Source organism: Serinus canaria, chromosome 3, assembly GCF_022539315.1.
Source record: "Serinus canaria isolate serCan28SL12 chromosome 3, serCan2020, whole genome shotgun sequence".
NCBI lineage: Eukaryota > Metazoa > Chordata > Aves > Passeriformes > Fringillidae > Serinus > Serinus canaria.
In genome coordinates, this window is record NC_066316.1 from 61,317,158 (window position 1) to 61,337,345 (window position 20,188).

The 20,188-nt window shown below is 39.8% G+C and overlaps 1 protein-coding gene across 10 annotated transcripts in view; it reads right to left on the minus strand.

Annotated features, from left to right (window-relative positions):
• Window positions 1–966: 966 nt before the first annotated feature.
• NCOA7 (nuclear receptor coactivator 7) overlaps window positions 967–20,188 on the minus strand; it is a 78,398-nt gene continuing 59,176 nt past the window's right edge. For 7 of the 10 annotated variants that reach the window (XM_030235671.2, XM_050973040.1, XM_050973045.1 and 4 more), the window contains 9 exons: window positions 19,795–19,979; window positions 17,367–18,433; window positions 15,791–15,959; window positions 9,304–9,451; window positions 5,938–6,066; window positions 5,654–5,806; window positions 5,045–5,140; window positions 4,335–4,408; window positions 967–3,298 (listed from right to left, as the gene is read on the minus strand). In XM_030235671.2, coding sequence (XP_030091531.1) covers window positions 3,163–3,298; window positions 4,335–4,408; window positions 5,045–5,140; window positions 5,654–5,806; window positions 5,938–6,066; window positions 9,304–9,451; window positions 15,791–15,959; window positions 17,367–18,433; window positions 19,795–19,979 — 2,157 coding nt within the window. In that variant the 3' untranslated portion in view covers window positions 967–3,162. Of the gene's footprint in view, window positions 3,299–4,334; window positions 4,409–5,044; window positions 5,141–5,653; window positions 5,807–5,937; window positions 6,067–7,777; window positions 8,263–9,303; window positions 9,452–15,790; window positions 15,960–17,366; window positions 18,434–19,794; window positions 19,980–20,188 lie in introns of those variants that run through there. The other 3 variants (XM_030235672.2, XM_030235673.2, XM_009092453.4) reach the window with 3 other exon arrangements.

Below are 20,188 nucleotides of genomic sequence, written 5' to 3' on the forward strand. Positions count from 1 at the left end.
TTCTCGGTAACAAACAGGCAAATCAAATCTTTAGTTTACGAATGAGGATTGTTCTAACATAACCAGACTTTCCTTTGCTCTAAAGTTAGTCTTTGTGCAAAACATCCAGCACAAAAGATGGATGTCAGTACCCAGGTAATTGCAGATGTTTTATTTGGTGCACTTAAACTAGCACCAAATAAAACATCTGCAATTACCTGGGTACTGACAAGCCTGATTTGTGAGTCTGTGTTTGAACACGGTCCTGTATCAAAAATCTGTACCCAAGTACCACTGAAGGAACACGTATTTCATGTTGCAAGAACAAGATCTTGTTCTCTCTGAGAGAAAGATTACTAGTGATCATAATTTTCCAGTTACTTTAGGAAAGTTGTTACTGCCATTTCACTCAGAGCAAGGCTCATGGATAGCACACATGTTCAGTTTCACACATAATTGTAGTTTGTTTTCTTTTAATGCCACTGCTCTATACAATGAAAACCAGGTACTTTTAAGGCATCTTTGCTTTTCTGGACATAAAAATATATGTGAACACTTTGAAAATATGAAAAGGGTGCATACAAAAATGATGCACATGGACTTTTGACTTCTGGGAAGAGGTTGGTCAAAAAAGATGAGAGGATGCTTGTCATTCACTGCAGCTGAGAGCAGCAGCAAGAACTGCCAGGTAAACTGCTGTTTACTAGCATTTCTTAGCCCTTTGTCAGTCTGTCTCAGAGTGAATTCAAAACACAGCTCTCTTTAAGGGCACAACATACTACACATGCAAAAAATCCAAACCCCAGATCCAACCCCATCAAAGTCTCCAACCTCCTTATCTGTGTTTGTAAAATACAGAATTGCTGAAATTCTCTTTTTATGAGGTGGCACAGGTATTTGTCAGCATAACCTGTAACTTAAGCTGCATCCTCTCATCTTTAAAATGTTATAAAGTTTGTGAATAAAACAGAAAGCATCTGTAACAAGTTTCTGAATGCATAAATTCCTTTATTGAAAATATTGTGATAGCACTGCATTACATATATTCAATATTCATAGTTTTAAGGGTCACAGAATTTTGATTGAACAACACTGTTTTGAATATAGACCACAGCGTTTAGATATGCTTTGACAAGGATAATATAATGGAGTAAGTTGTAGGTAGCAAGAGTGAAATGTATGCAAAATGTTGAACTTGGTTTCATTTTGTTTGTTGTGGGGATTTTTTGTTGGGTGTTTGTTTGGTTGGGTTTTTTTAAACTATTCAGTGGTCTTCTGCCACCATTTAAAAGAGCAAAGAGTGTTAGATATTCTGGGTATCTTCAAAGCATTATGCTGTTAACAACTTCCAAAATATTTTAAAGCATTACCAATAAGAACTTTGTTTATGGCTGTAGTAGACCACAAAGAAAGGAAGTGTGAAAAGCTCAAGTGCAGGGTGTTACAGGCTTACTGTGTATAGCATTGTTCCATTAGACTGTGAAACTTCTGTGCAAGATTAAGATTTAGAACTGCTTTTGAAGGAAAAGAAATTGGCTTTTTTAAATTATTATTTAATCTATTGAAAAATGAAAGAGCAGTAACTAAATTGAGTTGTACTACTCAGTTAATAACATTCCAACATTAGATTGTACTGTTTTAATGCACACTACTGTCTCTAAAACCTGCCTTTCTCAGGACAATGAAACACTCAGGTCTAAGGGCAGGACAGCATACTAATATTAGGCCTGGATTGTGTAAACAAAACCACAGCTTAATGGCAATGCAGAATTCCTTAGCAAACAGTGAAGATTGCCAGTCCTCTCTCACACTCTCCCCATTTAACAAATGTTTTATAATTTTACAATACATTTTATTAGTAAAATAAATTTTACAGATTTTGTAATATAGAGTCTTTTCAGCTTTGGCAGGGGGGAGGGGAAAGTGTCTGATAATTTCATTAAAAACAAACAAGAATAATTAGTTGACTGTCAAATCCTAAACCAGACTGCTGCTTGAAGTATTCTTTTAAAGGAAATTATATGCGCAATTATTAGGAAAACAAGTTTTACACTAATGTGACCTGGCCTGCTAGGAAAAGAACTTTCTTCTCTAAATCTCAATTGTATTTTCTCCTTAAAAAATTCTTCAATTTGTAGAGAAATGCTCATAAAAGCAGAGTGGGTGGCTTATTTTGAACCATTTTGTGGTGATACAGAAAAACAGTTCTCTTCAAAATCTCCTTCATAATCAGTCAAATAATACTGAGTAGAATTGGAATAGCATAATAATGCTATCCCAATTCTCTGGACTGCAACTGAACTGATAAAGTCTACACCAGGGGGCAGCTGCCCAGTGTCTCCATACACTGGCCAAAATAGTTATCTATTAACAGGAATGTGATGGCAGAGTTAAGAAGAAGCACTATCCACCTCCTCCCTCATTTCAGGAAAAGAAAATGAAACAGAATTATGCACTCAAGTGTTTCTGCCAGGAAAACAAACCCTCTAATTAGGGTATAATGAAAACCTAATCTCATTTACAAAATAAAAATATAAAAATTAACTTCAGAAATCAAATAAATTGATTCAGAATAAATGCCAATGCATAAGAAACCCACCTCAACAGTAATTATCAAAATGAGATTTGAAACATTAAACAAAAAAAGCTCATAGCTAATACATTTACAAAAAAAATCTACTATACAGTAACAATAAATAAAATAATTTTAAAAAAAATGTTCCCTTAAGTGCTGTGTACACCTATTTCTGATTCTTTTCCACGGCAAACATTATGCTGTAGATTTTGGTAAAGTAACCTTTTATTTTTGGTCAGCATTTGCATGTTGAACATAAATACACATGGAATGTACTAGACAGTTATAGTTCTTCCACAGGATCTCTTTCACAGTTACATAAGAAGTTTTCAACTTATACATCATGAACATTTTCATAAGCATTGTATCTTCAATGGAAGAGTGCTGAAGAGGAAGTAAAAAACACTTCAGAGTGATCTCTCACTGTTCTGTCTCTTACTGCCTCTCAAAACCAATTCTTTTATTCTTGAGTTGTTTGGTTGGATTTTTTGCGTAGTCATGCTCTGGTACAAACTTGAGGAAAAAGCGTGTAACATTGTGAGGCAGCCTGCACCTTCTGGATAGCTTTTAAGTGCCTAATGGATCCAGTCCTTAAGGCAGTCAGTGTTTCACTCAAATGTCCATACTTCTACATCTTGTATTATGAAATCTTCTTTCTTAGTTAAGATGTCATTATTGAAGGTGCTGCAGGAGTTGCTTCGCCCATGATACAAATCTGCATCTAACCATAAACCAAACCGGCCACTAAAAGGAAATACACGACAGATTTGGTGTTAGATGGAACAGTAGAAGCACTGGAAGCTGTACAAACAATCAAAGCAGTGATACAGAGGAATCTAGGTGACTCTGAGGCCAAATGTGAAGAGCTCAGTACTGGCAAAGCACTCTCCAAGAAGCTCGTGGAGCCATCCTCTTGCTTTTGTTTACACCAGTGAGCAGGGCAGTGGGTAGGACCCTGCGAGTGCCTGCAGCCCTGGCCACCCGGCTGCTCACACTGCCAGCTGTGGCTACACCAGGGCACAGACCTTGGGGTCCCTTCCCTGGCTGTTTGAATGTGGACAGACCTTGGGGTCCCTTTCCCTGGCTGTCTGGATGTGGACAGACCTTGGGGTCCCTTCCCTGTCTGTTTGGATGTGGACAGACCTTGGGGTCCCTTTCCCTGGCTGTCTGGATGTGGACAGACCTTGGGGTCCTTTCCCTGGCTGTTTGGATGTGGACAGAGCACCTTCTGGTTATCCACTCCTGATGTAAACCATGCCCAGCTGTCCCATGGTGCAAGCTCCAAGTAAGCTTTAGTTGGTTGTACAGTCTTAGCCCTTGATTTTGTACCTACCAACCTTTGAAACTCATGAACTGATTATGCCCTGTCTCCTTGCTCTGTGCATCAACAGAAAAACAACTACTTAGTAATGACCACTTGATAAACCCCAGAAACTGATGGCAAAATTGCCATCAGGGATTATCTTCCAGAGACAAACCGCTTCAGCAACGAGTGATGTATCTACACAAAACATCTGTTTTTTTTCCTGGCTAAAAACAACTCCCATTCTGCAACAAACCCTACTTGCCTACCATCAGTCACTCTAAGCAAACAAAATTGCTTTCAGTCTGTAACAGAAATTAGATTGCCGAGGTATCTCTGCTAAACAGCTTACTAAAATTAAGTTCAGCCACTTTACTGTGAAGTTTTTCTTGCATCTACCATTGTCCCTATTTCCATTTAAAATTTAAAAAAGAAAAAAAGTTGGCTATATGATTTGAAAACCAAACACTCACTCACCCTCCACCTCCAAGCTCTAGAGAGGTAGTGTCTCCATTGATGAAGTAGGTGTTTTCTCCACTCCATTTAAATACCTGAGGAGAGGAAAAAACATGAACATATTTAGACTGAGGATTCTTGTAATCTCAAACTACTGGGTACCTACTCTTAGCAGCTAAGAGATGTGGTCATCTTTTATCTTTTTCTTTAAAGAGGAAAAGGTAAGGTAGGAAAGAAAACGATCAATACATATTTAAAACTATGAACAAAGCACCCTAATCCTTATTTTACATGCTGCTTCCCTCTCTAAATCAAGTGGTACCCTGTTAAAAAGGAACAATGTGTTTGATATAGAAAAAGTGCATAAGCTATGAGCATCAAGGGGTATTTCAGTAGCACTCATCTCTGTTTTGTGGTCACTGTGATCCTAAGAATGCATGACATTATATCCTGTTCTTGACTTCTAGGTAAGTCTTTGACACTCTAAGTTCTTCCTGCTTCCCTCTTCAACTCATTTAAAACTCTCTCCTCACACTTACAGACTGTCCTCCCTTCAGATAATTACAGACACTTTTGCTTGAAGTATTACATTGAAGCAATGAATGCTTAACTGTATTCATCAACATCTGGCACCTCATCTACACTCAAACATGATATTGTCATAAAAATCTCATACATGTTTCAGAAGTAGAAACCAAAAATCTTATTTCAGAAAATGGACACCCACTTACCTTGAAATGTGGACTGAAAGTGTAGAGGAATGTTTCACCTGTGCCATAGTAATGGTCACTAAACCTGAAGGGATGAGTAGCATACGCTCCAAATATCTGTCAGAATAAAATGATTACTTTAGTGGAAAGTGCAGAATTCAAGAGAAGAACCCCCAAACATGTCCAAGTAATTTCTAAGAACAACTAATCTGATTTTCATGTTAGAAGAACCAACTAGTGAAGTGTACAGATGTGCAAGTATTCCTCCACATCTTCTGTATCCTGCAAGTTAAAAGCCAGATGACAACCATGCAGTAGCATTGCTGACTCTAGCAGCTGCTGAAGAATGAGACTTCCAGAGAGGCATTGCTTGTGACAGCTCCTTAACTGAGATACCTGAGAAAGGTACTTCCAAAGGCACTACTGCACTCACTGCAATTCTAAAACTTTTAATAGTGCTGAAGTATTTTCCTTCAGTAACTCTAGTTTAGGCAGTAGAAAATATAAAAGAATACACCAATGTCTTATTTTGGTATGACATGACTTCACAGTATGACTAGCATTTCATAATGATCACTTTACAAAAGGCTGCCCTTTCTGCCCCACCCCCATGGAACAAGCACTCCTTACCTGGTTGTCCATGTCCTTGATGACAAGGAGAACTGGACTGTCGAGAGAAGCCGACTTGCGGTACAGAGTCTTGAGGCTGGTGCCGTGCTCCAGTGTGCTGTATGCCAGGCGCCACGGGTAGCCCTGCACCCGTGCGGGCAAGCGCCGGGCAAGCTGGGCAGGGAGCAGGGAATGAGGGAAATGGTTACACAAGCAGCACAGGCAGTGCCACAGCCTGTTCTCTTTCTCACACTTGACAGAGGCAGCACCACCTCTAAGAAGGAAACCTGAGACTTCAGCCATACCTGCTCTATGTGCATATTCTCCAGAAGAGCGCTGTGATGCTTTAGGATAGGCAAAGTATCATCATCTTCTTCTTCTTCATAGTAACTGCAAACGCTCTTTCGTCGTTTAGCTTCTTCTACAGTAATGATCTGTGGCAAGAGAACAAGTGTCCAAACTAAAGCACAGCTCTTACACCATCAATCCTCTGTTGAAGCCGATTCATCTAAAACTTACTCCTCAGTGAGTAAGTTTTTTTCTCCAAACAGAGTGTCACACTGTTTGGAGAAAAAACACCATATGGGATAATTTTATCAAGCACAGGTACCCTTAAGCAAATGGGGAAAATCTTTAGCTGGGGCTCAGTGCCACCAGGGCATATAGCAAGCAACAGCAAAAGCTCTGAAATGGAACTGATGAGAAAGAGAAGGGGAAGCAACGAGGCCTAGCTACGCAACAAACAGAAAACCTTTAACCGTCTTTTCCTTCCATGAGTGTATCACCACAGTGGTCTTGGAGCAGGAATTTCAGGATGCAGCTGCAGAGCCCATTGTGCTCTGCTATGCACCTCGCTGCCAATAAGGCTTCCAAATGGCTTTCATGTTACACACAGATCAAGTTTTGCATAATTCCTCCACGCCTTCATGAGCACTGCTGGAACTTGCAGAAGCTGTCAACAGTGAGACAACTGGGAAGAGATGCCTGGAGGTCCTACACACACCTGCCCCTCAGGCGAGAAAGCAAATGTGCTAGACTGACTCCAGGTGTGGATTTAACCACACAACAAAGCACAGAAGTTTTGCATGAGGACCAGGGCTGGTGAGGAGCTCTCACAGCCCTAATACCCTCAGTCACACCAGGCATCCCCAGTGGGATGAGAGCTACTCATCTGCTGCATGCACTCATGTCCAGTACATGCTCTCCCACAGATGCCTGGAGCTGAGCAGGGCATGTGGGCTCTGGCACTCCAATGCAGGGTCAGGAAAAGTGAGGAAGGCAGGATCACAAGGCAAAATCCAGCCTGCAGAACAAACACTGCTATGTATCCCTGCACACCTGAGCAGTTACAGGTATTCCTGCCCATGACAGCAAGAAATGTACTGCTTCATCCTGACCCTCCAGCCTCTCCTTCTGAGACTGCAGATAATCCTGTGATGGAAAATTTTTCATATGGTCAATTTCAGGAAAGGTTTGCACTGCAAAATTAGGGTAATTAAAAAAAACCCCAAAAACGCCCACAACAAACTGCTCAAAAAAAATCAATCTTTCTACTTGTATCATTGTTCTTTTTTCACTTCAGACTGGTATGCCTTCACTCCTCATCTCCCAGAACATTATTGTATATTTTTTAATTAACACCTTTGAGACATAAATCAAAGTACACAACTCCCCTTTTGAGGACTTTCTTTCAGGAATAGTCTCCCCCTCCTCCAGGAGTGGGGGAAAAGTACCAGACAACAGCAAATCAACCAAGAGGTATCTGTAGAAAAATACAGCCTAAGTCACTTAGGCAACCAGAGAAAACCTATTCACACAGTTGTAAATTGCAAATTGGCTCCAGATAGAGACAAGCCTCCTCTCTTCTCTGCATACACATTTATTCAGTCTCTGAATTGGATATGTGAATGAAGTTCAGTCAACATCTGCAGAAAGAGGCATCTGCAAGATCAGGTATTTACAGACCACACAAAAGCAGAAATGGATGAAAAAAACTGACCGCTACAGAAACCGGATCTACAGAGTCTTTCAAAGATTTTATAGGGCTGAGAAAGGAAGCCACCTGGAAATGCCCCTCACCTGAGTGAAGGACAGAAGTTCCATCATCAGATTCACACTGTTCAGATGGGAAATAATTTGACATACCTCTACGAAAGGTTCCTCCTGGTCTGGTCTGGCACAGTAAATAATTCGAATATTCAAAGGCATTTGTCTCTGTTTCATCATCTAGCAGTTTATTTTCAGTACTCACTACTCTACCCCTTGCTCTAGTGGCAAGAGTTCTGAGCCCCAAGAGTGACAGAGAGCTACTGGCTAAGGCATGCTGTGGTAAAACTGCTTATATGCTCCTCTACAATTAGAGTTTCTGTTTCCCCGCAAGGGAGAGTGAAACTTTCACTCTCATCATTTCTCAGTCATCATGCCCAAATTTGGACTTTATTCAATAGCGATTTCCTGGCAAACCTACTTTAAATTTGTGAAGCTGGAATATATTACAAATAAAACAGACACACCTTTGAAAGCAGTTTTCAGCTTTTCTTCCTTTCAATAAATATCTAAAAAAAACAATGAGAGACAAGCTCCCAGTGTGGCCAGATCTCTCCTACATCTGTATTTAGATCACTGACTCTCCTTCATTTATGAAAATGGTTTATGAAGTGGTTTATGAAAATGGCAGGCAAATAACTGCACAGTAAAATCTAGAGCAATGTCTTACTGCACTCAGCTCTAAGCAAAACAAGGAAGGTGGGTTTTTTTATATTTCAGCTCACAAAGCACTAACATTTACAAAACTGTAAAAATATTAGTTCCTTGGGAATATAGGTTGCTACATTTTAAATGACAGGTCCCACTTCCAAGCTCCATTTTTCAACAGAACATACTGTGAAGATCAAAATGCTCAAACAAACAAACAAAAAAAGAGAGGGTAGTAGAATTTAAAGAAAAAAAGTTTATGTTTAAGATGAATAATCAGATAACTTTTTAAATCACCATAAAGATATTTCCCTCTTTGGAATTTGTGTGTCTGTTTCATTTATCCTATATTCTTAGCACAGAAAGTGTTTGAGCATTGAGAAATATGTTTTTTAAAACTGTCTGTAAGCTTATTTCCCTTAGAAACTAGGCTTTGTATGCAGAAGAAGGAGATAACAAGCATAGGCATGCCAAGTGGTTAGAACAGATTGCAGAAGACCACACATGAAAAAGCCAAAGTCCAATGATAAACTTATCCCACTTACACCCAATATTCAAACAGAACTGCTGTGTGCACCCAAGAAGCATACACCAATCTACTTCAACCAGCACATAGGAGTCTGTGTTGATGTTTACATGCATATATACATTTCGAAGAATTTATCTGTAGCATATAAATACATCAGGAATTTAGCAATGCTGACCACATATGCCTGTATAGCTTTGCAAAAGACTAATATCACATGGTCAGAATATTTACACTTCTCCTGGTTGCACACCAGAGAGCTCCCAGTTGCTTACCTGCTCTTTCTAGGGAGAGAAGAAATGAAGACTGAAGGAATATGAATACATTTGTGAGACAGATACAAGCCTTAAGGAAACACCATAAAATCCTCTAAAGAACAACTGCTGAGATTCTTAGCAGAGGATGCACACTTGATACACACATGCTTCATATAAAGGCAGAAGGCACTCACCTCCCAGCTTTTAGTAGTGGGCTCACTAAAGAAGTTGTCAATCATGTCAAGCTCCTCCTTTTCTACCACAACAAAACCTTGCTCTTTGGCATCTTTCCCATATATTTCTGGTGACCACTGAACAAAAAATGTGTACAAGTGATCCACCCTGTTAAGAGAAGAAGAGGAGACAACCATTGCTCAGTGGTCCATGAACCCAACACTGTCATGTAGCACAGAGGTTTTGTCCAATGCCAAAGCAGGGACAACTACACAAACGGGATACCCATGTACCTCCTCCCTCCCATACCACACAAGGCAACAGCTCTCCCTCCACCTGGCAGCCTGAACCACTTCAAGGTTTCTCTGCTTGTATTTTCCTCCTCCCTTTGCTATATGAAAGCCAAAAAATCATGGTAAAGCAATATGGCTTGTCCAATCCCACACAATTCATATTAAGAAGTCAAATTGATTGATATTAGGTCATAGTCACTAAAGTTAACTCTGTAAAACATTCACTTTATCCATTTAGTTTGATTTCCAGCAATGAAACAAGCAATGAGATCACCAGTGAAATCTACACTACTGTTTTAGCCTCTATAACTTTAAAAGTTATAGAGGCTAGCCACAAAACAATCTTCATTCTCTTAGCATTATGAAAATAAGCTGTTACTGACAGCTTTGCTAATGATATAGTACCAGCAGCACACGCTCTTCCATAAATGTAGTCAGCTCTCAGCCACTGTCTTTAAAAAGATATTCCTTGACAACTTCCATAGCAAACCACAAAACAATTTCTGAAGAAGGAATTTATGTATTAAGTTAAAACGAACACGTACAATTTCAAACAGGAATACAACAGTGGATCCACTATACAAGAAGCTGAATTGCCAAGAAAAAAATCAGACCCACAGTAAAGAGGGCAGATAGAAAGATAGTAAGTGCCTACGACATCAGATCTTTTGCCAGCTTTTCACTAGAAAGTTACATCCAGCAACTCTTAGATCAACAGAAAACAGAAAAAACCTTTTAGAAATATAGACATCCCTCCCTTCCCCCACCATATTTCAAGTTATTTGGATTTATATGTATGCACAAATCTTAAAATACCCTCTCAGCACTGTTACAATTTGTTAGTCACTAGTATAATTCCAGATTTTTTCAAGTGAGTCTACAAAAAGAATAAAGAATTTACTTTGCTTCATCATGGAAATAATGAGAAAGGAATAAATTAGCATTGCTCACAGAGGTTTCAGAGAAAGCAGTCTGATTAGCTCTTTGCTAATTAATTTGAGCTTTAATTGAAAGAGACAACTGACCTGAGCACTGTGTATTTTATATACAGTAGTCCTACTCTGGAAAGCCAGCTACTTAATTCCTACAAATCCCTAAGAAAGGGCAATAGAAGTAGTGATTTCTGCTGTCTGGGTAAGATCAGTTTGAAAGCACGTTTGTGCAGGTGGATGAAGGAGAGCAGCACACTTGTATCTCAGAATCACAGAATGTATTTATGTTTTAAGCCATCTCTGGAAATCATCTAGGCCAGCTCCTGCTTATAGCAGGGCTAAGTTCCAGTTTAGAGGAGGTTGCACATTCTTGTCTATTTGAGTTGGAAAATCTCCAACAGTGATTCCAAAAGTTCTCCATGCATAGCCTGTCTTCTGGGTTTTTTTCTCTTTTATCTCATCACCATTTCCTCTGAAGCATGCAGCACATGATCTGAGAAGGGTCTGGTGCCATCCTACATTTTCTGTTTCTTGTCCCCTCCCCTCCATTTTTTAACCAAGTGCCTAAAAGGAAGAGGGGATTAATGGCTATGTAAATTGTTTGGCTGTACTTCCTTACTTGAGTCAGCAAGAAGTGAAGCCTTCGTTACTGCAAGGACACACCACTGACATGTTGAGTTTGTTCTCAACTTCCCCAACTCCTTTTCAGCAGAGCTACTCCCAGGCTGCCTTTTCCCACCTACTGCTGCAGGAACTGCTCCATCCCAGGTGCACAACTTTTCCATTTGCCTTTTCTGAACTTCCTGATGTTTCTGTCAGCCTGATGTGTTGAGGCCCCTCTGAATAGCAGCCCTGCCCTCTGATTATGAGCACTCTCCAAATTTTGTATCATTCCCCAAAATGACAGAGATGTGTTCTGTCTCAATGTCCATGCCACCAGTGAAGGCATTAAGCAGTCTCAGTCCCCAAGAATACCACTTGTACCTCACTGCCACTCAGACCAGCCACCAACTACCTTTGAGCCCAATGGTCCAGTCAATTTTACAACCACCTGTAACATGACTGTCCAGGTCATATCTTTCCACTTTGGCTACAAGGATACCATGGAAGATTGTGTTGAAACCCTTAGTAATGTGACGGTATCAATTCCTTGCTCTCTCCTTGCTCAAGGAGCCAGCAATCTCAAACAGAAAAGTTATTTGTTCAGTAGAAAAGCAATTTGCCCTTGGTAAATATATGACAGCTGATCCTGATCACTTCTTTCCCTCTGTGTGCTTGGAAATGGTGTCTGTAAGGACTTGCTTCCCAAGGACTGAGGTGAAGCTGACTGCCCTGTGCTCCCACAGATACTTCCTTGATTTTTCTGACAATGGTTGCAGCATTTGTCTTTCCAATTATTAAGGAATACTCCCCCTGAACACAACCTTTCAAAAGATGATAGAAAGCAGCTTTGTAATAACATCAACCAACTTCCTCAATATACTCAGAATGTTTCCTGTCAGGCCCCATGGACTTGTATATGCTCAGTTTATTTAAGCAGTACATAACTAAGTTTTCCTCTGCAATGGACAGTTGATAAATCCAGACAGTCTAGATTTAAAAAGCAGCAGCATAAAATAGAAATAGGTGATTACAGAGGTGATGTCATTCTGAAAAGGGATGATCTGCTAATAAAATTCTAACATTATGCTACAGTGGTATTTCCAAGCTACCAAATGTAAAACATTTGAACCAATTTTTAAATTGAAAGGCCACTTCTTGAGGAACTTTCTTACGGTCAACTAGACAGCTGTGAGAAAATTTATCCTAGAACTCAATAGCTGTTTTGGTGATCACATGCTTATGAGTGTATCATGCACTAAAAGAGAGACACCAATAAAACAAAGTACTTGGAAAGAGACAACTATAGAAACCTGAAGTTAGTAACTCCAGAAAGAAAATAATCCAAAGGCTCTAAGTCCAAGCACTGTTCCTCACACAAAGAAAGACATTAATCCAGAAGTATCCCATAACTTTGTTATAAATGTCCTTGACTAAATGATGATTCTTCCCAAATCTTGAGCACTGAGGTATTGTAAGCCCTCATATGCTTTTATGAGCTTATAGAGACTTCTGTGAGTCCTCATTATAAGACATTAAACTATAGATACAAACAGGTTTTCATAAATTTCCTCTGTACAGCTTGATATCTTATTATCAGGAGTCTAGGAGTATTCTCCTTATAAAAGGCTAATTCAAAAGGATTCTAAATCTAGCAAAAAAGTGGATGCCCTCTGAGCAGCACAATCTCAGTGCAGTGTCATTTACATCAACTTCAGTGCAAACTGTACATTCATAAAATAAACATGTTTGCAGAATTTACACTGTGGAAAATTAAACAGATTTACCTCTTGAATGAGGAACCAGTCAATGCTATTACTTACAAGCAAAGAAATTCTGCATTACTATCTGTGTCTCAGTGCAAGGCATTTTCTTGTAAAAGGTCTTCAGGAAATGTGTGACCTAATTACTGAGCTGCTACTCAAAATTCACTGGGGTAGGAAACCTACATACCATTTAAACATAAATCCATATGGTAAGAGCACACACAGACTTACCCTCTAATACTGTAAGCTATACCCATTGCAAAACTTCCCAGCAAAACAGTCAGTCGCTATTTGTGACCAAAAGCATGGGTGCACCTCTGCTCAGCTGAACCTGGCCAGAAGCTGCCCTAGGCTGAGTAATCTGTATATAAGGAACTCAAGATGCCCAGCACCCCCTCTGTGTGCTGAGGTGAGCACTGCTGTGACCAAGCAGGCAGCCCAAAGCAGCGCTGCAGTCACTGATTAACTCAGCCACACCATGTTGGTCATGGGCCGACGTGTGCTGGGACACACGTGGCACCTGGGAAACCATGCATGGAGAGAGAACACCTACAGCAAATGAGACAGAAGATTCAGTGCCTTTATAAAGAATATCAGCCTAAAAGTCTTCTTTCTAAATTAATAAAGTTTCCAGAGGCTTCCAACAAAAAAATAAATATATAAGTACTGGGCCCAGAAAGCAGCAGCAGCCTGCACATGGAAGAGCAGCTCTGCTGGGAGCTGTGGGCTATGGGAACAGGCTGAAATTGGGAGCCATTTTCACAACTGATGACAGAAGCTGTTTTAACAGCAAACACTATGACCATGGAAAAAATGTAACTAAAAGCAAATCAGAGGAATATTTAACTTACACTAAATATAGAAATGCAGACCAATTTTTTCACCATCTCACTCCAAAACTGGACAGTTTTTTTTTTATTTGCTTTGTTTTTTATTTTTTTTTTAATTACTACAAAACATTAAGATGCTGCACAAGCTACTGTGACTGGACTGGAGAAGGTGTTTTATTTATGCTACTTTGTGGCCAACAAGATGAGTGTTATTCTTGATATGTTCACACATGAATATAAATTGCATTCCAAGTAGTTTTAGACTTGGTGAACTATCTCATATTTTGTCTAAAATACATGGCAAAGCTATTGCAAACAATCTACTGTTCATGGCACTCCCAAGATGCAACACTATGTTTATATTCTACACAATACTGATTCAAGAATATCCCCAGAAGGTAGGAAGTGTTGTGTTTTGCTTTGGGAAAGCATCCAAGAGCTTGGAGGAAACACCATCTTGTTCAAGAGGCAAAGACATACCTGGCATTAATACAAAGGAATGGGTCTCACATTGAATTTCTGCTCCAAGTTGATCTGTCATGCAATTCTGGGGTGTTAGAACAGGCATGAATAGCACTAGAAAGACCCAAACTTACAACCAGTTATTCACCACTACTTTTGATCAAGATCCAAATGGCAGCCCTGACATCAAATATCTGGAATGTCAGCCAGCATGGCCAGGGGCTGCTGCAGCAGCTCATTGCAGAAGTTACTTTTTTCTCATTATAAAAACTGAAGGACAAACCAGTTGTCAGCACTTCAGTTTACAAAGGGATTAGTTCTGCTCACCATTCAGAAAGTTCCTGCTCATAAAAGGACAAGCAGAAAAGCTGTTTTCCAAGTCTGTGGTTAGAAGCTTGATAGATTTACCTGTTACACACAGCAGTGATTAGAGACGAACTCAGGCAGCTCAGCAGCTTTATTCACTGTTAGCTGCACTATCCCCAAAGCACTAACTGACCTTGTGTTGTATTACAGCATCACTACAGCTCCCTGAAGTATTTACTCAAACTTCAACCCAGAATTTTCTGAACCCACCCTTTTGCAATCCCTGATGAGTCCCAAGGACTGGGATTCACAGATAGCAAGCAAATCAAAAGCTATCCACCTACTCTCCCAAGGACCACATTCCAGCTGGATTAAACTCTCCCTCTCCTCCAGAAAGTAGTGTGGAAGTTGCTGTCTTGGAACTTTACAGACAATCAAAAGACTCCTTTTCAAACCACAAAAAATATAAACACTTAAATCAACACACAATACACATTTGAAATTAAAATTATTAAGTAAAAATTATTTTGAAAAAATTGACTGCATCTGAAAGAGACATCTCTGAGATGGATCACAAGTTCAGATTCCTCCTTCCTGGCATCTAATTTACCAGAATCACTGATTTTGGTTCATCAAGAGACCAGAGAATTGCTCTAGTTGCCTTCTGTCAACAAAATAATCACATATTTGATTCTTCACAGCCAGTGAAAATTCTTGGGTGATTTATGTGGAAAATCAAGACCTCCACTTCTCTAGTTTGTTGGTTTGCTTTTTTCTAGAGTACTATTTATGCATTAATACATACTTAAAGGAAAACATTTGTGTTCCTCAATTTTACTGCAAAGGGACTATTTTTAATGGGACAAAAGACAGGAATCCTCACCCTGTTTAGTTAGGAGTGTCTCCTTTTCCCATATGATTCCCTTTGCTCATGTGAAATACTTATTTTTTTTAGCACTGACACCTCAGTAGATTCCATCCCCCTCCAGGCACTGCTCCCCTTTCCCCCACTTCCGAGACTACAACTGAAACCCTGATCATCTCCCAGCTCTTTTATCATATGTTAGCTGCACATATATCCCTCTGTCCATCTTCAAGTGGCATCTGAGCCCTTTTTCCTTCCCACTGAGAGCCATATTAGACCACCAACAAACATTGCTTTATTTCACTGGCATGCAATGAAATGAGGGCACCCCTCAGCATTCCTGCTGCAGTTCACAACTTGGACCATGTAGGTAATGTGAGATTCACCTCTAGAAAGCACTTCACATTTAATAAGTAACAGAGACATTTTTGTGCTGACAGGATTGCAGCTTACCTTTCCCGAGGAACAGCAAACCAGTACTCTGGTTGCTTTATCTTTTTACTGTACTGTTGAGACATGGTTGTGCTCTGAGACACAAAGGACTTTCTCATGGGCTTGCCTACTTTAATGCACAGAAACATTGGAGGAGTCTTGCTCTTCTCCTCTTTTGAAGGAAGCATATCTGAACAAGACACAAAAGAAACAGTCAGCTTACAGGAAAGTACAAATGCCGCAGCTGATAAAACACTGTGACAAAGATTAACAATCCTGTGCAAAGGAATACTCAGAGGCACCATACAAAGAATTATACCTGACTTCAACAGCACAGCTAGTTTAGTAAAACCACGTTCATCCTAAACTGAGGCCATTTATTCCCATTTTGTCACTGCCTGTCTCCCCCTCAGCAGTGTACAGAACAGCCCTGTAAGGAAATAGGTAAAATGACCAGGCTGAGTGCTGCCTGCAACATGAAGCAGGCAAATAAAGGGGATGTGTTAGGGTCCAGAAAACCTGTCCAGGCTGAAGGGCAATCCTGCATGCACACACACACGCACACACACAAAAAGCCCAATCAGTTTCTCAACTCTGTCAGTCACACAGCCATACAAGCACCTTTTATCTGCACAAGACAAGGCCAAGCCTAGAAGCAGTTTAGCCTCCTTTAATTGCTAGTGTGATAAAAAAACTTGCTTATTAAACTGCAGCTTCAGTCACACTGAAGTTGCCTTCTTTGTTTTAGCAGTACATGTACAGCCAAATACCACCAGCAGAAACCCTTATGAAAAGAAAAAGGAAAAATCATTTTAAGAACAACATTCTTAAAATAGAGACTTCCACTTTAATCATCCCTCACCACCTGCTTTGACTCAAGGGTATGTCCACTGGTTCATTAAATTACCCAGAGAGGAGCATCAACGCTCCAGGACAGACTACTGCTTAGAGGCACTGGGCTGCCACAGAAATGGTAATATGTGTGCACATGCTCTGAACAGAGATTTCATTTGGGTATGTGCTTTCCTGGAACAGCCTGAATTATTTCTGATAATGCAGTAATCAATCAGGAGAAAACTGATAATTCAGTAGGACTATAGATGTATTCCTATTTATCACTTCTTTAAGGGTTTCCATAGCATGAGAGACACCAGACACGCAAATATTGTCAAGAATACTTCAGTGCCCCATTTCACAGCAATGCTCTGCTACCTTGGATACTATCAGAAACAAAACTGACAGACTTCAATGAGCCAACAGTGATTACCAATACAGAGTGACAGTTCCTAGGCCATGAAGTGTCCCTGCCAATACTCAAACTGGACGACATTTCACTATGCTTCTTAAAGGCAGCAAACAGAAGTAAAGATTGTATAAGCAATGATCACAGAATGTGGAAAAAGCACACAAACTACTTATCAAACTACAAGCTTAGAGAATTTGAAGACAGCAGGTAATATAAAATTGAAATGCACAAGGAGTAAAAAAGATACCAGGTATTACAGAAAGAAGAAATTTAGAGAAGGCTGTCAATTCAAAGGTTACCGTCATAATGCTGTCCAAGTCTCAGAGGAAACAAGCATAACCAGAGACCTACCTTCAATTGGCACTTGAATTTTCTGCAGCAGCCACAGTCTGATTTCTGATTGATTGTCTAACTGTGTTTCTTGACAGGTCTTGTCTACAGCTGGTACTAATGAAGAGTCCACAGACTCTTTCAGATCCTTTTCCTCTGCTGCTGCTGAGTTGATTTCTAATGAAGGTGCTTTCCTTTCAACACAGCAGGAATCAAGCTCCATACTTTTAACTGTATGGACTTCATTAGCTTGGGACTTTGAACAGCTAAGTGTAAGGTCTATGCCAATTGCTTTATTGTTTTCACCTTTCTGGATTTCAGCCTTGTGTAAGTCTTCAGATGACTGAGACCCATTTCCATCTTTATTGAGGTAAAATTCAATAAGTTTATCTTTCTCTAGCTCTTTCTTAGTGTCCAATTCAGTCTCCACCTTACCTGTCGGGGTACTGACACATTTGTTTACTTCTGGAATAACATCTTGCTTTTCACACAGCTCTAAGTCTAAGTCAGCTTTAGGTTCAACACTGTCCTTTTTTTCCAAGGAATCAACTGTCAAGTGCTCCTGGACTTCTGTAGTAGGTTTGGTTACCTGCTGCTTAGTTCTCCCCAAGTCCCTGGGGTCAGCCAGCAAGCCTTCCATTACTGAGATTTTCCTGTCCAACCCTCTATCCATATGAGATGATGTCTTTTCCAAGTCAGTGAACTCATCCTCTCCTTTTCCTAGAAGGGATTTTTCTTTGGTTTTGGTATCTGAAGCATTTTTCCCCCTGGAAGGGTCCTTGGTACATGCATCTGCATCAAACTTTTCCAAATGGTCAGTGGCAGTGACGTTGTTGGGAAACTCCAGAGACTTTGATTTGATTGAGCTTGTACTCTCTGATGACTGAAGAACTTCAAAATCCGCAGACTTTTCCTTATCTGAAGGCTTAATCTGTTTGGCACCCAGAGCAACAGATGCATCCCCATTCTGCTGCCTCTTTTCCCTGCTAAGGGATTTGAACTTGCTGAAAGGATTGATATCTTTCTCAGAGGACAGGTCTTCCCATTCTCCTGGCCTGTACAGAGGACAAAGATCCTTTGGTATGTCACTGTCAGGGGAAATGATGGGTGTACATACGATGTTAAAAGCAAAATGGAAATGGAAAAAAATGAAAATAAAAACTAAACATCAACTTAATTTAAACCATGAAACTTGTCGAAAAATAACTTTCTTCAAAATAAACATACAGTACTGGAAATAAGTGACTTTAAAGAGAATGGAGAAAAATGCTGAAAGTGTAATACCAAAATAAAATGAGTAAATCACTTGGCAGAATATGCCACATGGATAAAGAAATGTAACATGTAATAAGAATGTGGAAGTCATCAGAAGTTCCATAACAAAAAAGCACAGGACATGTATTTAGCTGCTGGAATTCAATTCAAATCCTATTAATATTGTAATTTCCCACACCTGACAATGAGTCAACATCTACAACCATCCATGCTTCCCTAGTCAGTACAAATGTATTTTTGAGGAAAAAAAAATCAGAGATAAGTTGTATCCTGTTTGAACACGTTTACTGTGGTACAGTAACAGGCAACACAGTAAGTAGATTTCTTCTTCTATTTGTCTCCATTATTCAAACATACTGTTTTGAATGCAGGCTTCCCCAAATATTTCTTTTTAAAGCAGGACAATCATAAAATGCTTCAAAATTAAAAATTCCAAATAAACGTATCAGCATAAAACTTCCGCTCTTTGTTACTGCTAAAACTCTGAGGAGAAGTAGAAAACAAGATCCTCATTGCTTAAAAATTACTAAGAAGTAGTATCTGGAAAGTTTTTCTTGAAATGAGGAATTCAGTGAATTTCACTGTTCAAACAGGTATTGCCTGTAAGAACAAAATCCTGCTTAGAACAAATAGATAAGCAGTGCCTGGTCTGTGCATAAATGAAAGCAGCCCACCCCAGAAAGTCTATAATGTATTATAGATTATAACTATCAATGTATTTCTGGTTCTGAGATACAAGTATTCCACAGTCTGGTGTTTCTGTAAGTAGTGAAGATGGTAGCTATGGTGGTGTAACCTTCAAAAGTTTCAAATACTCCTCTGAGAACTGTCCTGGTAACACAATAATGGTCAAAATCCAAACCTCTTCACATCCACTGAAAGAGCCCTAGAGACACGTCAGTATCAGAGCCCAGCTGTGGCATATTACAAATGCTTTTATTGATTACTGGTTTGTACTCCTTTGCACTTGGGTTCTCACATTTGTGACCCACTTGTGTTTAATGCCACTTTAGTGTTCTAAAGAGAGAGTTGCTGTTCTGAAGAACAACACGAGTGAATCATTCCTTCACCAGCACTAAAACTCTTCCCCCCTCCATTCCCCCATTCCACCCGCCTTTTCCATGACCCTTACTGAAAATCTGCAAACGTAAGTTCAGGGAAGAACACTCCTTACGATGGCAATGCATCTTTAATCTTCATGTGAGAGATGTCATTGTAGAGAGCTATAGAGACAACCTCCTCCATGGGGCAGATGAGCCCATACTCTTCACAGCCATTCTCAATTACCAGAGGATCAGACTTATGTGGGTCAAACATGATATTGTTTGGAGTGACTATCATGACTCCTCCAACGACGCCCTAAAACAGGAGAAGAAAGAGTCAACACATCACATGTAATGGACTTATCATTGGGTGTTGGATTTTAGGCTACTATCCTCAAAAGCAAAATGACTTTCCTGCCTCTTTATACTGTGTCATGCAGTGTTTGCTAGCAAAATACTTTGCTTTTCAATTGCATCAAGTCAGACATTTTAAGGAGAAAAAAAAAAAAAAATCTTACTAACGTC